We start from the raw sequence: 17177 nt of genomic DNA on the forward strand, positions 1-17177 counted from the left end.
TCATAATGACAGTCTTCTGCTAGCTCTCCTATGTGTATTCCAGCATTACTCCAGCTTTTGAGTTCAACAAAAAGAGAAAGCCAGTGCAATCAAAGAGTGAAACCCAAAAGACAATACTTAGGCAATGCACAAATCATAATCTTCATTTTATGAATGTGTGAAAATAAAGACAACACAGTTAAAATTACATTAAATGCGAGTGCATGGTCTAATTGAAATGGAATGCTGTGGTGCACATTTGAATCGCATATTATTATTGTTTTTGTTGTGATGGTGTTTCCCTCTCCATTAATAAAGCAATAAATGCTTCATTATGTGTGGTGACTGAAGGTTTTGGGCTTTAAAATAACTGCAATTCGGAACTCACTTTTAAACCTCATGCACTGTTTGGCCATTTTTGACCGAAATCAATTCTGATTCTTCAATAAAACTGGTTTCCTTTATCTGAGGGGTACAAGACTTGGTGACTTTTCATCTATTTGATATCTGAACACACACAAAGAAATTGGAGTTGATTCAATCAGTCTGGAAAGTGGTCGGGAAAAAAAAAGTTACACTTGTACTGTTCCCGGTCAAAAGTGACCGCCATAGGAAATGAATGGGAAACACTAAAAATCACAGATTTTATTTTATTTTATTATTTATTTATTTTTTTCACTATTTATTATATAAAATCTAAAAAACATTCAGACATGAAGGGGTGAGACTACCAATCATCAAGCATGCAAAACACACACACAAACATACACACACACAAAATTGAACTGGTCAGACTATAAAATCCATTTTTTTTATTATTATTATTATTTGTCACACACAAAAAAAATACACAAAAAATCAGCCACAATGCAGAACACACACACACCAAAATGAATTGGTGAGACCATAACACATCTAGAATGCTGAACACACACACATTACATGCTGTAAAATGTCATTTGTAATGTATTCCGTTAAATTACTCAAGGTCAGTAACGTATTCTAAATACTTTGGATTAATTCTTCAGCACTGCTAGATTTTTTCACTTGTTTTGACTATAAAAACTCTGCCAGTACAGTAAGACAAAATACACATGTTAAAAACACATTCTCTGAAAAACCTACATATCTTATGCAGTGTTGTTTCTAAAACAAGATCAATCAAAATGAGCTTGTTTTAAGGATTTTTAGATATTTTTACAGGAAAACAATACAAAAATTATTATCAAGAATATGATTTTTGCCCTAATATCAAAGGTCTTGCTAGAAAAAAAGAAATTATGATCCAACGTGAATTTTCTTGATAAAAAAATATGATCGTGTCTGGTAACATGTGCATGTAAAATGGCTAGAAATAGCATTTTAGCTTAGCGTAACGCTAACAATTTACACAAGGTTTATTTCTATTTCTTCTGCTCCAAACTTACTTCAAACTTACTTCTCTGTCTGCTCGTATGAATGTAACACATCATAAGAAAGTGTTTCACCGCTGTTCAAATGCACTTTGGATCGCATCATTTATATGTATAAATGTTTTCCATCTGAAAGGACTAAATATTAAATGAAACAAATGACAATAAAATGCAAAGTAATCTCTTCAGTAATCTAAATACTTTTTGAATGTAACTGTATTCTAATTACTAATGATTTAAATTGTAACTGTAGTGGAATACAGTTACTTATATTTTGTATTTTAAATACGTAATTCCGTTACATGTATTCCGTTACTCCCCAACCCTGATTACAACCAGGGATAAATTAGGTTATTAATTGTTATTCTACTCATTTCAGGTATGCAAAAACCGACAAAAATAACCTCAAACAAATTAAACAAAATATTAAACTTTGACAGAAGTAGTCTTTGATCATGTTTAAATATATATATAAATTCAGAACTTGTGACAAAATCTAGAAACCATCTTCTCTTCAACCAAGGATGAATAAGTAGCTCTCAGCAGCCATCTAATGTTTAAACTTATAATTTCATAATAATAAATAGACAGCACAGTTTGATTTTGAGATTTTAAGCTTTCAAACGGTATATAATTTATGAGGATTGGTTCAGTATTTGAGAAAATATTCACAAGAAAAGTCCATTTTCAAGGTCAAGGTCATATAGGTAAATAAATTAATAAATAAAATAAAAAAGGTTTACATTTCTTTCATAACAATTAAAAGAATTACACATTTATTGTTTCCAGTCACTTTTGACCGTGAACAACTGGAATGTGATTTTTGCGAGATAATGCAAAATAATTTGCGAGAGAACGCAAAAGCATTTGTTTATTTTTTCCTGCGCTACTAATTTTCCCCCTACTACCTTGGCCCTTTAGGGGCTCCGTAGATGTATGATGTTATGATGCAATACAGAAAATTTATTCACACACAAAAACACGTTCACTTGACTGCATAACGGTAAAGCTTCAGATCAACACAAACGATATAACTAGTGGGACTGTCAGCTGCCAACACACTCGTAGCCAACACACTCGTAGCTTCAGCTGGCCCCTTTTATATCCCCCGTCTCTCACTGCGAACAAAGAAACAGCAATTACCAGCAATTCATCTCAGGTGAAAACCCTTACCGCTTCCTCTCTCCCCAGATGAAGGCTCGACCACACCCTTGCCTCCACATACACCCACCGCCCGACTCAGGCCAGGGGAACTGTCCGGCCTGCCCACTCCCCCCCCTTTCTGGAGAGGAAGTCCGCAATAGCCTTTTGCGCCCCCGGCCTGTGGACCGCCTTGAACTTAAACGGCTGGAGTGCCAGATACCAACGGGTGATCCGGGCGCTGGTATCCTTCATGTGGTGGAGCCATTGGAGCGGGGCATGATCCGAACAGAAGGTGAATGCTCGTCCCAACAAATAGTAGCGGAGAGTGAGGACCACCCACTTGATGGCCAAGCACTCCTCTATGGTGCTGTACTTTGTCTCTCTCATAAAGAGCTTCCGACTAATGTACAGCACCGGGTGCTCCTCCCCCTCCACCTCTTGGGACAGTACTGCACCCAGTCCCCTGTTCGATGCGTCCGTCTGCAAAACAAAAGGGAGAGGGAATGCAGAAGTGGCCCACCACATAGTGCAGCTTTAACCTGTGTGAATGCTTGTTGGCATGGCTCCGTCCACTGGACCAGGGCTGGAGCTCCCTTTTTAATGAGATCAGTCAGTGGGCTTGTGATGTCCAAACAATTAGGCACAAACCTTTGATAATAGCCAGCTAGCTCCAGGAACTGTCTCACCTCCTTTTTGGTCTTGGGTCTCGGGCAGGTCGCAATCACTGCGGTTTTATCAATTTGGGTCCGCACCTGCCCTTGACCCAAGTGGAACCCCAGATACCATACTTCCACCTGCCCAATTGCGCACTTCTTCGGGTTTGCCATGAGCCCCGCTTGTCGCAGCGACCTCAGAACAGCCCCCAGATGCTGCATGTGCCGCTGCCCATCATTAATATATATAATGATATCATTAAAATAGGCAGCGGTATACGCAGCATGCGGTCTGAGGACCCTGTCCACAAAACACTGAAACGTAGCCGGGGCCCCATAAAAACCGAACGGATGGGTAACAAATTGGTGTAAACCAAACGGTGTGGAGAAGGCTGTTTTTTCAAGGGACATCAGGTTAAGGGGATTTGCCAATATCCCTTTGTTAAATCCAATGTTGAATAAAAACAAGCCGTGCCCAACCAATCGAGCAGTTCGTCATCACAAGGCAATGGATATGCATCAAATTTCGACACCACGTTCACTTTCCTATAATCCACACAGAACTGGAACGAGCCATCGCTCTTAGGTACCAGAACCACTGGGCTGGCCCAATCACTATGGGATTCTTCTATTACCCCATATCAAGCATGGCCTTTAATTCTTCCCATACTACCTATTTCTTGTGTTCGGGTAAGCGATAGGGATGACTATGCACCTCTACCCCTGGGGCTGTCTCGATGTGGTGTTTTATGAGATTAGTGCGGCCGGGGAGAGGCAAGAACACGTCAGAGAAATTCTTTTGCAACCTGGCAACCTCCGTACGTTGTGACGGCGAGAGGTGGTCTCCACAAGGGACCGGGGTGAACTGATTGGCTTTAAGATTCAGTTCCGGTCCAAGCTCCTTCCTCTCCGGAACTACCGTCGCCAAAGATACGGAGACCGCCTCTCTCCATTGTTTTTGTAGGTTGAGGTGGTAAATCTGACGTGCCCCGCCCCTATCCATACGCACAACCTCATAGTCGACTTCCCCAACTCGCCGTGTGACCTCAAAGGGCTCTTGAAGCTATAGGTCAGTATGGAGGATCTATACTAGACTTGTTTATTTTAGGCAATGCATAGAGTACTGAGGTAAACAGGATGGCGGTTTACTAGAAATTTTAGCTCTTGTTCTGTTATCTATTTTTCTTCATAACCAATGTTTAACATTTTGTCCAGCTGAGTTTTGTATTCTGAAATATGATCAAACAGTAACCTTCTGTAGCATGTTTGGTAACTAAACATTCCTTTTACTTTGGTCACATACTGTATATGGCAGTATTTTGTATTACTTTTACTATTCCTCCCCCTCTATCAGCTGTCTGAATAGTAATAGATTTATCTTTCACAGATGTATCTTTCTATGGATCATCTAGAGCCACTTTTTGAGCTTTGTCAGGTTGTAATTTGTAGACAGTAAATGCGCAATACATTGCATACTCTATTGGACCATATGGTATATCAGCCAACATAAGCTTTCTTCTTTATCAGCATTTGCCTGATTACGCCAATAATGGAGGCTGATATTATCCTAGCACATTTTTTCATATCCAACTTGAAATAAGCCAAGAAATGTTTCTGTGTTCAAATGTTCTTAATGCTCATGAAAATAAAATGAGGAAAATTTCAGGTTCAAAACAAGTCAAGCTCAATAAACAGCATTTGATGCAATGATGATTACAACAAAAAATAATTTTGGCTTGTCCCTCTTTTTCTGTAAAAAAGCAAAAATCGAGGTTACAATGAGACACTTACAATGGAAGCGAATTGGGGCCAATCTGTAAACTTTAAAATACTCACTGTTTCAAAAGTATAGCCACAAAACGTAAATGATATGCATGGTAACATGATTTAGTTTGGATAAAATCACTTACTAACCTTTTCTGTTTGAAGTTATATACAGTAAAATGTTTTGCTTTTTTAAAATGATAAGCTTCACATTTCTGTAAACCCTCTAAAAATTGGCTCCCATTCACTTCCATTGTAAGTTGAGGGACAAGTCGAAATAATTTTTTGTGGTAATCAACATTATGTCACAAATGCTGTCAACTGAGCTTAACTTGTGTTGAACATTTAATGACTGGTGCACATGACAATATGTCGGAGTTTTAAAAGTTATTGTTGAGTCTATCATCAGTTGTGTCCTGCAGGTAAGGAGTTATTTCAGTCATGTCTAGGTCATCATTCTGGGACGGGTTACTCTTCAAACCACCATCCTGTTCTCTACTACAGTTCCAGCCTGGACCGCTGTGATAATCCACAGATTATGACACAGATTGTGTTCAAAAGCTTTTTTACTTCTACTATAAACCACATATACATCCCAAAACCTCTTTGCACCACACTTAACCTTTTAGATACTTTTATTTTAGGCTTTTCCTTTGTCTTAGCCTCTCATTGATGGACAGTTTTGAGTCTCAGTTTAAGTGTCATTATCAGCGCCTGGTTCTGCCTAATGGGACGGAGTCGTTGGCCTGCTTTGGGTCCAGAAATGGAGAGAGTGGATATTTGCAGCTCGACACTCAGCCAAGACCTGTAAGAGCCAAACATGCACATATACAGAGACACAGGAGGCTTCAAGATATTGTGCCATGTCACTTTACCCTGGTACTTAGAGAGCAGTTTCCTGTTAAACTGAGTAAAAGGCACTTACATACCTCAACGTCTCAGAGTTTTAGGTAAGTAAATGTTCTCTAACGGTGACGTGTCATTTTTTCAATGTTAAAATACCTTGTTTTTAGTTGGACCTCGAGAGGAGAGTGGATATACCAAGAGAACAAGTCTGCAACCAAACACTTTCCTACCTCAGCACATTAACGTGTGTGTTTCTGTGCACAGAATCTGTTGGCAGAGTCATGACATAGTCACAATCAAATCCTTTTTTCCAGTGGTGACCCTGCTCTAATTGGGCAGGTCGACTCTTGTAAGACACTGAAAAGTGTGATGAGGACTGACTTCCTGCCCGGATCTTTCTTACAGGTGGTCCATCAGTTCCTCTTGCCCTCTGCTATTACTCTGTCCAACAATCTATCAACGTTTTTCATGTGATTTTTAGAAAGTGTGTCCATTTTATGAGGCTTGGAGCCTATTTAAAACATTAATGCTCAGATTTTTTTATCAGTAGAGGACACAGGGGCTAGTTGTCACTTTTTACTCCAGTGAATTTTTCTCAGAGTAGGTTTATATTTGAAGATCAGTTTGTCTTTTTGTAAATACCTTGAAGTCTTGGCTGCAAGAAAACTACTGGACGTTTTTACCATTTTTGCCCATGAAAGAAAAGATATAGTTCATTTAACACACTTTGAGCTTTTGTGACAACTTGCCCCAATAGCGGGGCATGTTGTCACAGACATAGTTAATTGAACAGACTTTGAGCTTTTGTGACAACTTTCCCGAATAGCGGGGCATGTTGTCACTATATGGGGCAAGTTGTCACAATGGAACTTCCCACTAAATCAATAGTGTAGGTATGATGTGAACATTTGAGGTTGACAGGGAAAGTGTCCCCACCATCATAACTATCAAAACAAAATCTACGCCTCTCTTTAAATCCATTCCTGCATGAAACAGCCAATTGTAAGTTTTTCAAGTTAAAGAGTAAAACAATTGTGAAGAACAAAATGATTCATTAAACAAGATTGGAAAAGGTAATGTACAAAAATATCAAAACCTTGTTTTGGCCAATCATATATTGTAATTGTATACATTTATGACATTAGAAACACGTGACAACCTGATTTTCATTTGAATTAAAATACCTTTGTCCGAAGAGCCCATTTAAACCTTTCAGTAAAAATCCTCCTTCATAAATAGTTGACTCCAATAGTTGAATGCCAGAGTGGTTTGATTTTATTTGCTTGTTTACTCATGCTATAACAAAAATATGATGATAGTGAAAATTTACTTTGGAGGGTAGAATTCACACAAATCATTCTAATTTACTAGGTGTTTGAAACCAACATACAAAAACCCTTTTAGAGAAAACACACATTTATGTAATTGCACTTTAGACTCCAAATCTTATTGTTACTGAGATATAGCCCTTGTGACAACTTCTTCATGGGACAAGTCCCGGTCTCCCCTATATGGAAATTCCTATGAAAACCTATGCAAAGATTAAGTTCCCACTGACAATGTAAGCTGCTGAGTGTATTTGTAAATAAACACCTAAAAATGGCAGCAAAATTAAACACCACTAAATAACACACCATCCATCAAGTTGTCAAAAGCTCTTCCAAAGGCTGTTTTTTATATATATATATATCTGTAGTCACCCAAAAAATATTGGGAAAAGACTTGAGACTTCTGCAACTTTAGTTGCCTGTGGGGTTATATGGATTAATGGGCTTTTGCGTGTGTTTTCTGTGTGTGTATCAGGGCAATGAAGCATTACCAAAACATGCTTCTCAGGCACTTCGAGAAACTGGCTTCACAAGAGACACACAGAAGCCTTTGGCCAGTTCAGTGAGTAACTCTCTCTCTCTCTCTCTCTCTATAGTGCTCTATCTGCGATCAGCATTTCCATTATATTCTGCCCACAGGCTTCTTTGCAGAGTAACTTGAATGAGGACAGCAGACTGAAGAACAGACCTGCCATAGCTAGCTGGGCCGACGGTAAAACTGACTCGCTCACCCATATTTTAACCCATGGATTTGTAAACGGTGCAAACTACACTTTTTTGTTTGTCCTAGGGATGAGCGATAACTCTTGTTTATTTTCAATCGATACCAAGTACTATCAAGACCAATATTGCTGATATCGATACCAATGCAATAGCTCTATTAAACTGATTTTTCCATTTCTTTTTAATTTATAGGCCTAACCTTCAAATTAGCAGATATCTATTTTTGTTAACTACATATTAACAACAACAGAACAGTTTTAGTCTTTTAACAGATTTTAATTTAAATAAATTTATGATAAACGAGCGCTGTGACTGAAAAAACTGCTTGTGTCGTTCAACGTTTCCAGTGTTAAGATGAGCAGAAGAAGAAATATATCCAGTCATACAACTATTTGCTTGTATAGTTATCTTTTTGTCACTTTGAATCTGATAAAACAGTAATTTTCATTGTAAATAAAAAATAAAATCAATAATTTAGTAATCGATATTTTTCTACAAGTAACAATCCCCTTGATACAACATCAGTATCAGAAGTATCAATACTTTCGGATCAATCCGCCCGTCCCTAGTTTTTTAAATGTTTTTATTTTATTTAAAATTCTGTTATCATTATTTACCATCATGTAGTTCCAAATCTGTATGTTTTTCTTTCCTCTGTGCAACACAAAATTAAATTTTGTTGAATGTCCTGGCTGCTCTTTTCCATATACAGAATGCGAATGGGAAACTGAGACTTTCAATCTCCAAAAATGACAAAAAAAAGCACATTCAAAATAGTCTGTACAACCTGTGTGGTATATTCCAAGTCTTCTGAAGTCATACACTGAAAATCTTCCCTTCCGCCATAGCTCTCAAATGTAAATTGCATTTTCATACATTCAAATATGGCAGATCAGGTCAGAAAATACCTCCTTTCAACAGAAAAATGACATAAGGTTTGGAAAGACACGGGGGTGCGTAAATGATAACAGAATTTTCATTTAAATTAACAACAATTAAACATTTCAATGAACTATATTTTTTACTGCTAAAACATTCTCTGTAAAATATTACTATACTTTTCAGTTAATTTCTCATTTGCCAGATAACCATTGGAATATCCAAGTAATAATTAATTAATAAGTATTTAATAATTAATTAATAATTAATATATTAATATATTATTAATAATTAATATAATTATTAATATAATTAATAATAATTAGATAACCAAGATGTGCCCTCCTCCCTAGAATACATATTTATAATACAGTAGCTTTTATAAATTGCAAAATTCCATTCTAAGACATTCCATTCCGATATAACCGACATGTGAATGTCATAATGGCACTCAAAGATGGAAAGTCTCACCTCAACAGCACTACAAACAGTCATCCATTCAAAATATAATTCAAAACATGATATATTTTGGGTGTACTGCTGCTTTAAGATGGCTTTCTTGCTGTACTGTAGCTGTACTTTGTGTTCTGTATTCAGTAGAGCTCATCAGGATTCGTCCTGAACGCCCCCAACATCACACGCCTCTCACATACGCCAGCCGACCCGCAACACTTCCTCACACACTACCAAAGTGAGTGAGTCACTTCTGTCTGTGTGTGTACTGGTACTGATGGTACTTGACTGATAACATTAAATACTCATTTATTTAAAATGAGTGTTTTTGTGCCATGTAGACATGAATGACACCTGGTTTTGTTTAGGAACAGGTGAAATTTTGTTGTTTGTGTGTTCTTATTTTGCCTTGTGTAATTGGTGCATTCAGGTTTTGTGAGCATCAGAAAGCAGAATGGGTGAGAGGAGGCATACAGAGACACAGAGTGTGGATGGGACACAGACAGGTAACATGCATACACCTCTCATTCACATACACCTGAACACCAGTTAATAAAGTCCTCTGTATGTCTTCCTCTCGTTTACAGGTTTAATCTTAGTGGATATAACACTTTAACTTCACAATAAACCTGAAATATTGATACAGATCTAATACTGTTTCTCTTTCTAATCTAACCTCATCATTTCCAATTGATGTTTTCAGAAACAAATTATATTATTTTTTGTGGTGTTTGCTAAGGCATATGTACAAAGGCTTCTAGGCATGCAGAGAGAGGAGTGGCACCAACTGAATGCTCAGCAGGTTGGCATATGGGCACAGTTATGGTGCCCGCTCAGGTTTGTGAATGTGTTTGTGAGCTTCTCTCTCTCATATCTCTAACAGTTCGCTCTCCCACATAGTCAGATGGTTCTAAATTCTTAATCTTTAAGGAGAAAAGGTGAACAGTTTTAAATGAATGAGTGATCTCTCTGAATAAAACCATATATATTTTTAAATCCTGTGCTTTAAACTGTGAGTCAGTGGCAGCAGACATGAGCAAGATCTCTTTCAGTTATGGCTGAGATTCAACAGCGGCTCAAAAAGTCCATAAGTGGTTCGATGGTTGCTGAAGTGTTGCTATTTTGCTGTAAATCAGGCAGTTAAGAGGCCCTTAAACGTCCTTTAAACAAGAACATTTTACTTGACATAAGACATAAGAATGACATAAGATATTAAGTCTTGTTTTCAGAGAAATCTAACAGAATTGAGTGGTTTTATGCTTAAAACAAGAATGGCAAGAAAAATAGTCTCATAGAATGAACATTACCATAACTGCATTTTAGCAAAGTGACTTTTACGTGCTGCGTTCTACGTTTCGCCACAGTTTCCTGGTGAAATGAACACTAGAGGCGCTACTGCAACTGTGCATTTTATTCACCATCACGCAAATCATGAGTGCAGCGGCTGATGATGACTTGATAAACAATTATTTTTCACACTATTTCACACACACTGTTATGTTACGATATCAAAACACTTTTACTCTAACGCATCATTTGAAAAACAATACATATTAATGCTTGTATTACAGACACCTATATTTACACACTTATTCCAATGTGATTCGCTTCCGCGGTAGCTCACCTGACAGAGTGTTGGACTTTGGATTCGGAAGTCCGCGCAAGCCCAGCCAAACACGCAAGCTGACACGTGAGACGTGTCATAGAAGCAACACAAAATGAAGTGGCTGCTTCAGCAAATGTGTTTTTATTTCTCATTTTGTTTTTGGACACTATCAGTAAGGTTTAGGTGTTGGTTTAGGGTAAGGATATCTGTTTTATGTAACTCTCATTTTATTTTAGATCACTATTGGTTAGGTTTAGGTTAAAGTTTTAGGTTAAGGAGGTAAGTTTTACTCATTAAAAACTCATTAAAATATCTAATATTCGCTGTAAAATCCTCGTCTAACTACAACACCTTTCACTCGCTTTTGGCGCCCCCAACTGGACAATTTCCCTTGGAAACTGCAGCTAAATGTGTAATTAAGCACATAATTTCGTTTTGCAAAAATATTGCCACGGTCACATAATGTTCATGAGAGTAAAACAATTATGATTTGAATGGTTCTTTAAGCACTTTCAGTTATTTTAATTACTTTGTTGTGTGATTATTATAGAAAATGACAATATTCTGAATAAAAATTAGCTGGCTATCATGAATAATTTAAACACAGTTAAACACATTAAATGTGCACATCTTATTGTGTCATTGAGTGCTGAGTCACCTTAAGACTGAAATCCTAAATTCGCCCCGGTTAGGGATTTGAACAAACCCTGAACCCTAGTATTAAACCTGAGTATAAAAGCTCTGGTTGTGCTACGAGCACGAATGTCTTGATGACATGGTTGAAAAAAAAAAACAATGGTCCAAAATCATTCATTAAACATGTAAAGTGTCCTGCAAGCATTGTGGCATTAAGTTTTGTACTGGCATGCACTGTGTTTTCTTTAAAAATGTATCTAGTTTTCGCACTGCAGTTTTCAAGCCTTGAGATTACACTTTTAATGGCTTGTAGTGTCATAACAACCAACTGGCATATAAAACATGCAAACATGCCTTACTCATCATGAGCAAAATCATAAGCGCTGGAACGTGATGGCCCCTCCTCTCGTGCTGACACTCTCATACGACTCGCCAGATTACTTCTGCTAAGAACTGGCATTGGAAGACACATATTACTGAGTGGATTTAAAAACCCCATGAAACTGCTTAACAAGCACAGTTTTCTGTCCTTTGTTGACATATTTAGTATTGAAATGGCACGTTGATGTGGTCTTTTTTTGTTCTTTACTTTGCTAGTAGGCTTTAGTTTCATCACAGCTACAGTAGATTTGTTACTCACTTTTCAGTTGCAGGGGTGGGGCATTGTCATTCTAGAGAACATTTGATTGGACAAAAATCTGTGTAGAGCAAAATGAGACATCAATATTTTTGGTCATTTTGCCAGAAGAGAACGACTGTAAATGTTAAATGCATCTGGGTGTTTCTTCAACTTTGGGCAGTTTCATGTCCCAGGGGTTGTTTTTTTAATTAAAACTAACAGATTTCAATTTGGGTTTTTTTTTTTTTATTTTTTTTTATTTTATTTTTTTTTTGTACGGTCCAAATTTTATAAGAAGCTCACATTAAAACTGAATTAGTGTCATTTTATCAAGCATACAAAATTTATTTTTGGTATTTTTAAATGCCTTTTATGTAAAGATTTCACTGTTTTAGCCTTGTCCCAGACCCAGATTTTCAATATTAAACTATGAAAATACATTGCAAAAATATAAAAATTATTACATGTTCAAAACTATGGTCATTTAATCAAAGAGTGTCAATTTTTCAGAAATTACAACTGTCCCACAGTTGTGGCGTTATTTCTACCACAGCAAATAGTTTTGCCCCTAATAAAGTTTGTGTAGTGTACTTGTTAATAAACAAGTGGACAAAAGTGTCAATGAAGGGCATGCTTGAGATGAAATATGAGACAAGTGATGTTTGGAGAAAACAAATAGAATTCAAGTTAACTATCACCGGTGAACTGAATATTTTTATTGGGCATCATTTCCTATCAAGCTTGCCAAATTATGCAAAAAGTGTGAAACTATTATTTAATTGTGTGTATTTAGGATACACATAATGTTAGCTATTAAATTAGCCTTAGCAAGACAAAGGAGTCAGACAATTTATTTCAAAAACTTTAAAAATGTAATTTCCATCCACGTCATTTTCACCACAGAATTCTATTGAACACAATACAGAATTTAAGATGTGCTGGAAATGACACTGTGGTGGGAGTTTTCAGTTTTCATGACTTTTTAAAAAAATAAAGAAAAAGAAAATAAGACAAAATAGCTCCTCTGATGCATGTACATACTCTGCTGTCCATCGTTAGTGGACAAATTAAATAAACTAGCGAGAGTGTGAAAAACTGTGCTAAAAGTACAGGATGATGGAAAAAACACCCATATATGCTAAAAGTGAATTTTGTCAAGGTGGACTAAAAGACACAAAACTCTAATTGTGATATCACAGGGAATATATTTTTGAGCATTGCAGATCCGATTCACTGCTCATTCACGACTTTGTGCTAGCTGTGGCTGTGTGCAATGTGGCTGACCTTGAGAAAATGGCGCTCATGTAAACTAGCATTAAGCTCTCTAAATGATTAAGTACAGAGTCTACGTTCTCCTCACCAGGCCTGGACTATGTCAGAATACTCAACCACACCACAGACACTCGACACTCGGCGCCTGAGAATCCAGGACCAACGGCTGTGCCAAAATCTCTCAGCAACAGACTGACTCATAATGGCTTTAAATGTGTTGTATAATGGGAAAACTACATTTTCCTACATCTTTTGAAATAAAAGAGCTGATGGTACAATGTAAACATAAAGTATTGTAACTTTCAGAACTCAAAACTTACTCCCCAGTTCAAAGACTGTTTAGCCTATTAAAACTAAACTGCAAAAACAACTTTTTCAGAAACTTTCGCAACATTTAAAGACATGGACCGGCCACATTTATACATCGATGATGAAGCCTTGTCTGAAAATTCATTAAGTTTTAAAAGCTTGAAGTTAGTATGCAAGTACGTGAACGCAGATGCTTGTAAAGATCGATTTCTTGCGTTGTTGCATTCCAAAATGTGTCAGACCGCAATTCATAACACAACGCAAGTATGTGTTGCATTCTCAAGGCTGCCACAAGGAGCGCTATAGCTGACATTAGTGTGAACTGTTAGCTAATTTGGTCAACTTCTGTCATAGCAAAGCAACAGTTTTAAGAGAATATTGCTGAGCAAGTAAGTTGTATATTCATAGCAACTTACCTGAATAATAACACATCCAGTTACAATAATAACGCAAGAATGCACGTTAAGCATGTTCAAATGGACCGCGCATTGGCAATGTTGACATCTGCGTACGCTTTACAGTCAGGTAATGTAGTCAGTAAGACTGGTTGCTAGCGTTTTGCTAAGTGGTTGCTAGGGTGTTCTGACTGCTTGCGGTGGTTGCTAGGGTGTTGATGGGTGCTTGCTATGCATTTGCTATGGTGTTCTGAGTGGTTGCTAGGTGGTTGACAGATAGACAGACTGCTTGCCCAATCAAAATAGTGGACTGGAACTAATTGTACTGTATTTGCTAACAAGTAAGTAAAAACTGGATAAGAATTAGTCAAATGCATTATTCAGATGGCTCAGAAACAATACAGAGTTTCAGCAAGACAATATAACTCAGAATTTGCAGATGTGAATAAAGGAATGTTTTTGGAAACTTGGCTGGTTGAAAGACACCTGAGCCTTGCACATTTGCATGAATGTGTTTGCGTTAGATGGGTTGTGTTGACTCTGGCGTGGAGATTGGGCGGAGACGCACATCTCTCCACTTCCTGTCACAGGTTATGCCAAATCGCTCGTTTCAGATTCTTCGTAGCAGTAATGACAAGCTCGTAACCTTACGTAAATATTTTAACAGATGGCATTTGACACTCTTTTGGGGAGAGATCAGAAGTGACAGGAGATGGAGAGAGAGTTTAAAGAGCACAATGATGGAAGGAAGAAGGAAAATGAGAGGGCAATAAAAACACTTCTTGACTATAATAAGAGAGTTGGCAGGTGTGACTGGAATTGGAAAGTAGGTAAAAACAATACGAATATTGGAGGGAAAAAATGAACAAATGAGGAAAATGAGAATTATGGACTTTTACTAGTAGACCTTTATAAATTTTCTGTAACTATTGGTGTTTACTTTGCAAAAATGGATTTCTGGTTATAATGATGGTTCCTCGGATCAAACAAAATCACCCTTTAAACCATTTCAGTGCAAATACCTTAATATCGAGATACTATTTATTGTGAATATGGTCAAAAGGCTGACAAACATTGAAATGGAACTGTTTTAGCTATATCTGATCAGCTTTTGTCAGTACCTGTATCAGTTCTTCTCACAAGACATGAATCATTGAAACATGTTTGTCAAACTCATTGCTTATTTAATAAGAGTATATTTGGTTTCACCAACACACATCGCTGCAATTGCAGTATCAAGTTTCTTATAAACAGTACACCCATGTCAGGAGTAGAGTTGCACACACACTAAATAAACAAAAAATGTCAGAGCCCTGCTCTTAATTAAAAGTATACAGCACACAGTAACAGTTTTGATGCATCAAATTTGTGCAGTTTCACAGGTCTTCATACTTGATTGTTTGAATAAGAATTCTTAAATCGTTAAACCCTGCAATTACGAAAGAAAGCCCTGTGTTTGAGGATCGCAGCCAGGTCCGGCCAACAATAAGTGCTTTCTTATAATAGCAACACTGTCTTCTGTGAAAAAAAAAAAAAACTGTTGCAAACTCAACATTTAACAATGAAATGTGTCATTTCTGCATCACTAGTGGCACCCAACAGAATTGCAATATTATTTACTGTTTCAAACCATTTTCAAATACTTGCCACATCTGCCATCGTTTTGGAAAAACAGATAGTCCCGTCTCAATTGGCCCGCTCAAACTAACAACTTGCAATTCCATTTGGTGTTGCTTGCCATGTAGAAATTACACACTTCGCCTTTGATTTGTGGGATTTGAGTGATGCCATTTCATAACTTACGGACATAATGTGTATTTGAAACGTTTTGTTACTAATTGACAGTCATTCAAATGCATAACATCCAAATTCAGAGGCAAAACTTGTAACACTGTGTTAAATTTGGTGCTTTAAAACTATTCCTTTAAGTACAATTATATGGGCCCAGTATCTATCTTTAATGCTCCAGTTCATCTTAACTTGGGGTTGAACCTGCAACCTTTGCACTAACAGTCCAGATCGCTAAACAGTAAGCTCCAAAAACTCATTGAAGACGTGCAAATATCAAGCTCCTCCCCCTTGTGCGTGTTCCTCCAGCTCCTCCCCTTCATAGACATAATCCATTTCTGCTCTTTCATACTCTAACCCTGCCCCTTCATACCCTTCATAGCCCTCCCCCTCATATATTAGCTCCTCCCATTCATACCCTAGGCCCTCCTCCTCATACCCAAGCTCTGCCTCATCAAGCGTCACACCTTGTCTCTCAGACTCCGCCCATTCATCTTTACTTTGTGGTTCATCTTCATTGCCCTCCGTGGCTGATGATGGAATTGCGCCATTTGTTTCTTTCTCCTTAGCAGCTGCTAGGTTAAGAGCGGAGCTCATTCGAAGTTTCTTAAGTATTCCATGAATAACGGGGTTAGCTGCCGCTGCAGCCGCGGCTGCCACATCCTCCGCCTCCTTCTCTGCACGCTCTTTTGCCTCTTTCCTTCTGTCTCTATCCTGTAGGACCTCCTCAGCCCCTTCGCCAACAATTAACACCTCCTCCCCCACACGTGGTGGCTCCTTGACAGGGTTGTGGTCATAGGAGAAGAGCTGCAGCGCTGGAAGATGATGCAAGTTGGGGAACTCCGATATCCGATTACGGTCCAAATCCAGGATCTCCAGTTGCTCCATCTTGAGGAGCACGCGTGGAAACTCCTGGAAGCGGTTTCCGTACAGCCAGAGTCCTCGCAAGGCCTCCATGCGCCATAAGTCCGAAGGCAGCGTGCGTAGTCGGTTGTCCCCGAATTGCAATGAGCGTAGATGGGGAAGGTCATATAACTGCTTGGGGAATCGCTGGAAGTAGTTACTTTCAACCCAAAGGCAGCGTAAGCTCTGAAGGTTCCTCACTTCTGGAGGCAAACTCATCAACCGGTTGCTGCCCAGGTAGAGACAGGTGAGATTGGTCAGCTGGCACACCGACAACGGGATGTCATCAAGCTTATTGAAATCGAGCGCCAAGGTGCGCAAGCCTTGCAGCTGCACGATACATTTGGGGATGTCACGAAGACGGTTTCCACAAACGTAGAGCTTCTCCAGATGTTGCAGATCCGAGACTTGACGAGGAAGCCGGCGGAACTTGTAGTAACTCAAGTCCAACACCGGGTCTCCACTTGCC

General features: G+C 38.2%; 2 protein-coding genes across 2 annotated transcripts in view; one reads left to right on the plus strand and one right to left on the minus strand.

Annotated features, from left to right (window-relative positions):
- Positions 1–3472: 3472 nt before the first annotated feature.
- On the plus strand, positions 3473–9724 carry LOC127437614 (protein phosphatase 1 regulatory subunit 32-like). Its single transcript, XM_051692646.1, has 10 exons — positions 3473–3542; positions 5374–5503; positions 5614–5861; positions 5965–6041; positions 6137–6202; positions 7601–7687; positions 7765–7830; positions 8626–8642; positions 9330–9418; positions 9611–9724. The coding sequence occupies exons 1-10, from the start codon at positions 3473–3475 to the stop codon at positions 9640–9642; spliced, it is 882 nt and encodes a 293-aa protein (XP_051548606.1). The 3' UTR covers positions 9643–9724.
- A 5456-nt stretch (positions 9725–15180) lies between these two features.
- Positions 15181–17177, minus strand: part of LOC127437194 (leucine-rich repeat-containing protein 10B-like) — a 3081-nt gene continuing 1084 nt past the window's right edge. Inside the window, exon 1 of the mRNA XM_051691968.1 lies at positions 15181–17177. This exon is cut by the window's right edge and continues 1084 nt beyond it. Within this exon, the coding sequence (XP_051547928.1) occupies positions 16082–17177 (1096 nt within the window). The 3' untranslated portion in view covers positions 15181–16081.

The sequence above is a fragment of the Myxocyprinus asiaticus genome, chromosome 48 (genome assembly GCF_019703515.2).
Source record: "Myxocyprinus asiaticus isolate MX2 ecotype Aquarium Trade chromosome 48, UBuf_Myxa_2, whole genome shotgun sequence".
Lineage (NCBI taxonomy): Eukaryota > Metazoa > Chordata > Actinopteri > Cypriniformes > Catostomidae > Myxocyprinus > Myxocyprinus asiaticus.

Bases quoted from the DNA above. Each gene is read 5' to 3' on its own strand.
- LOC127437614 (XM_051692646.1), top strand. From the start codon at position 3,473: ATGCGGTCTGAGGACCCTGTCCACAAAACACTGAAACGTAGCCGGGGC. The intron at 3,543-5,373 runs GTAACAAATTGG...TGTGTCCTGCAG, and splicing joins CATAAAAACCGAACGGATGG to GTAAGGAGTTATTTCAGTCA. The intron at 7,688-7,764 runs GTGAGTAACTCT...TTCTGCCCACAG, and splicing joins AGAAGCCTTTGGCCAGTTCA to GCTTCTTTGCAGAGTAACTT.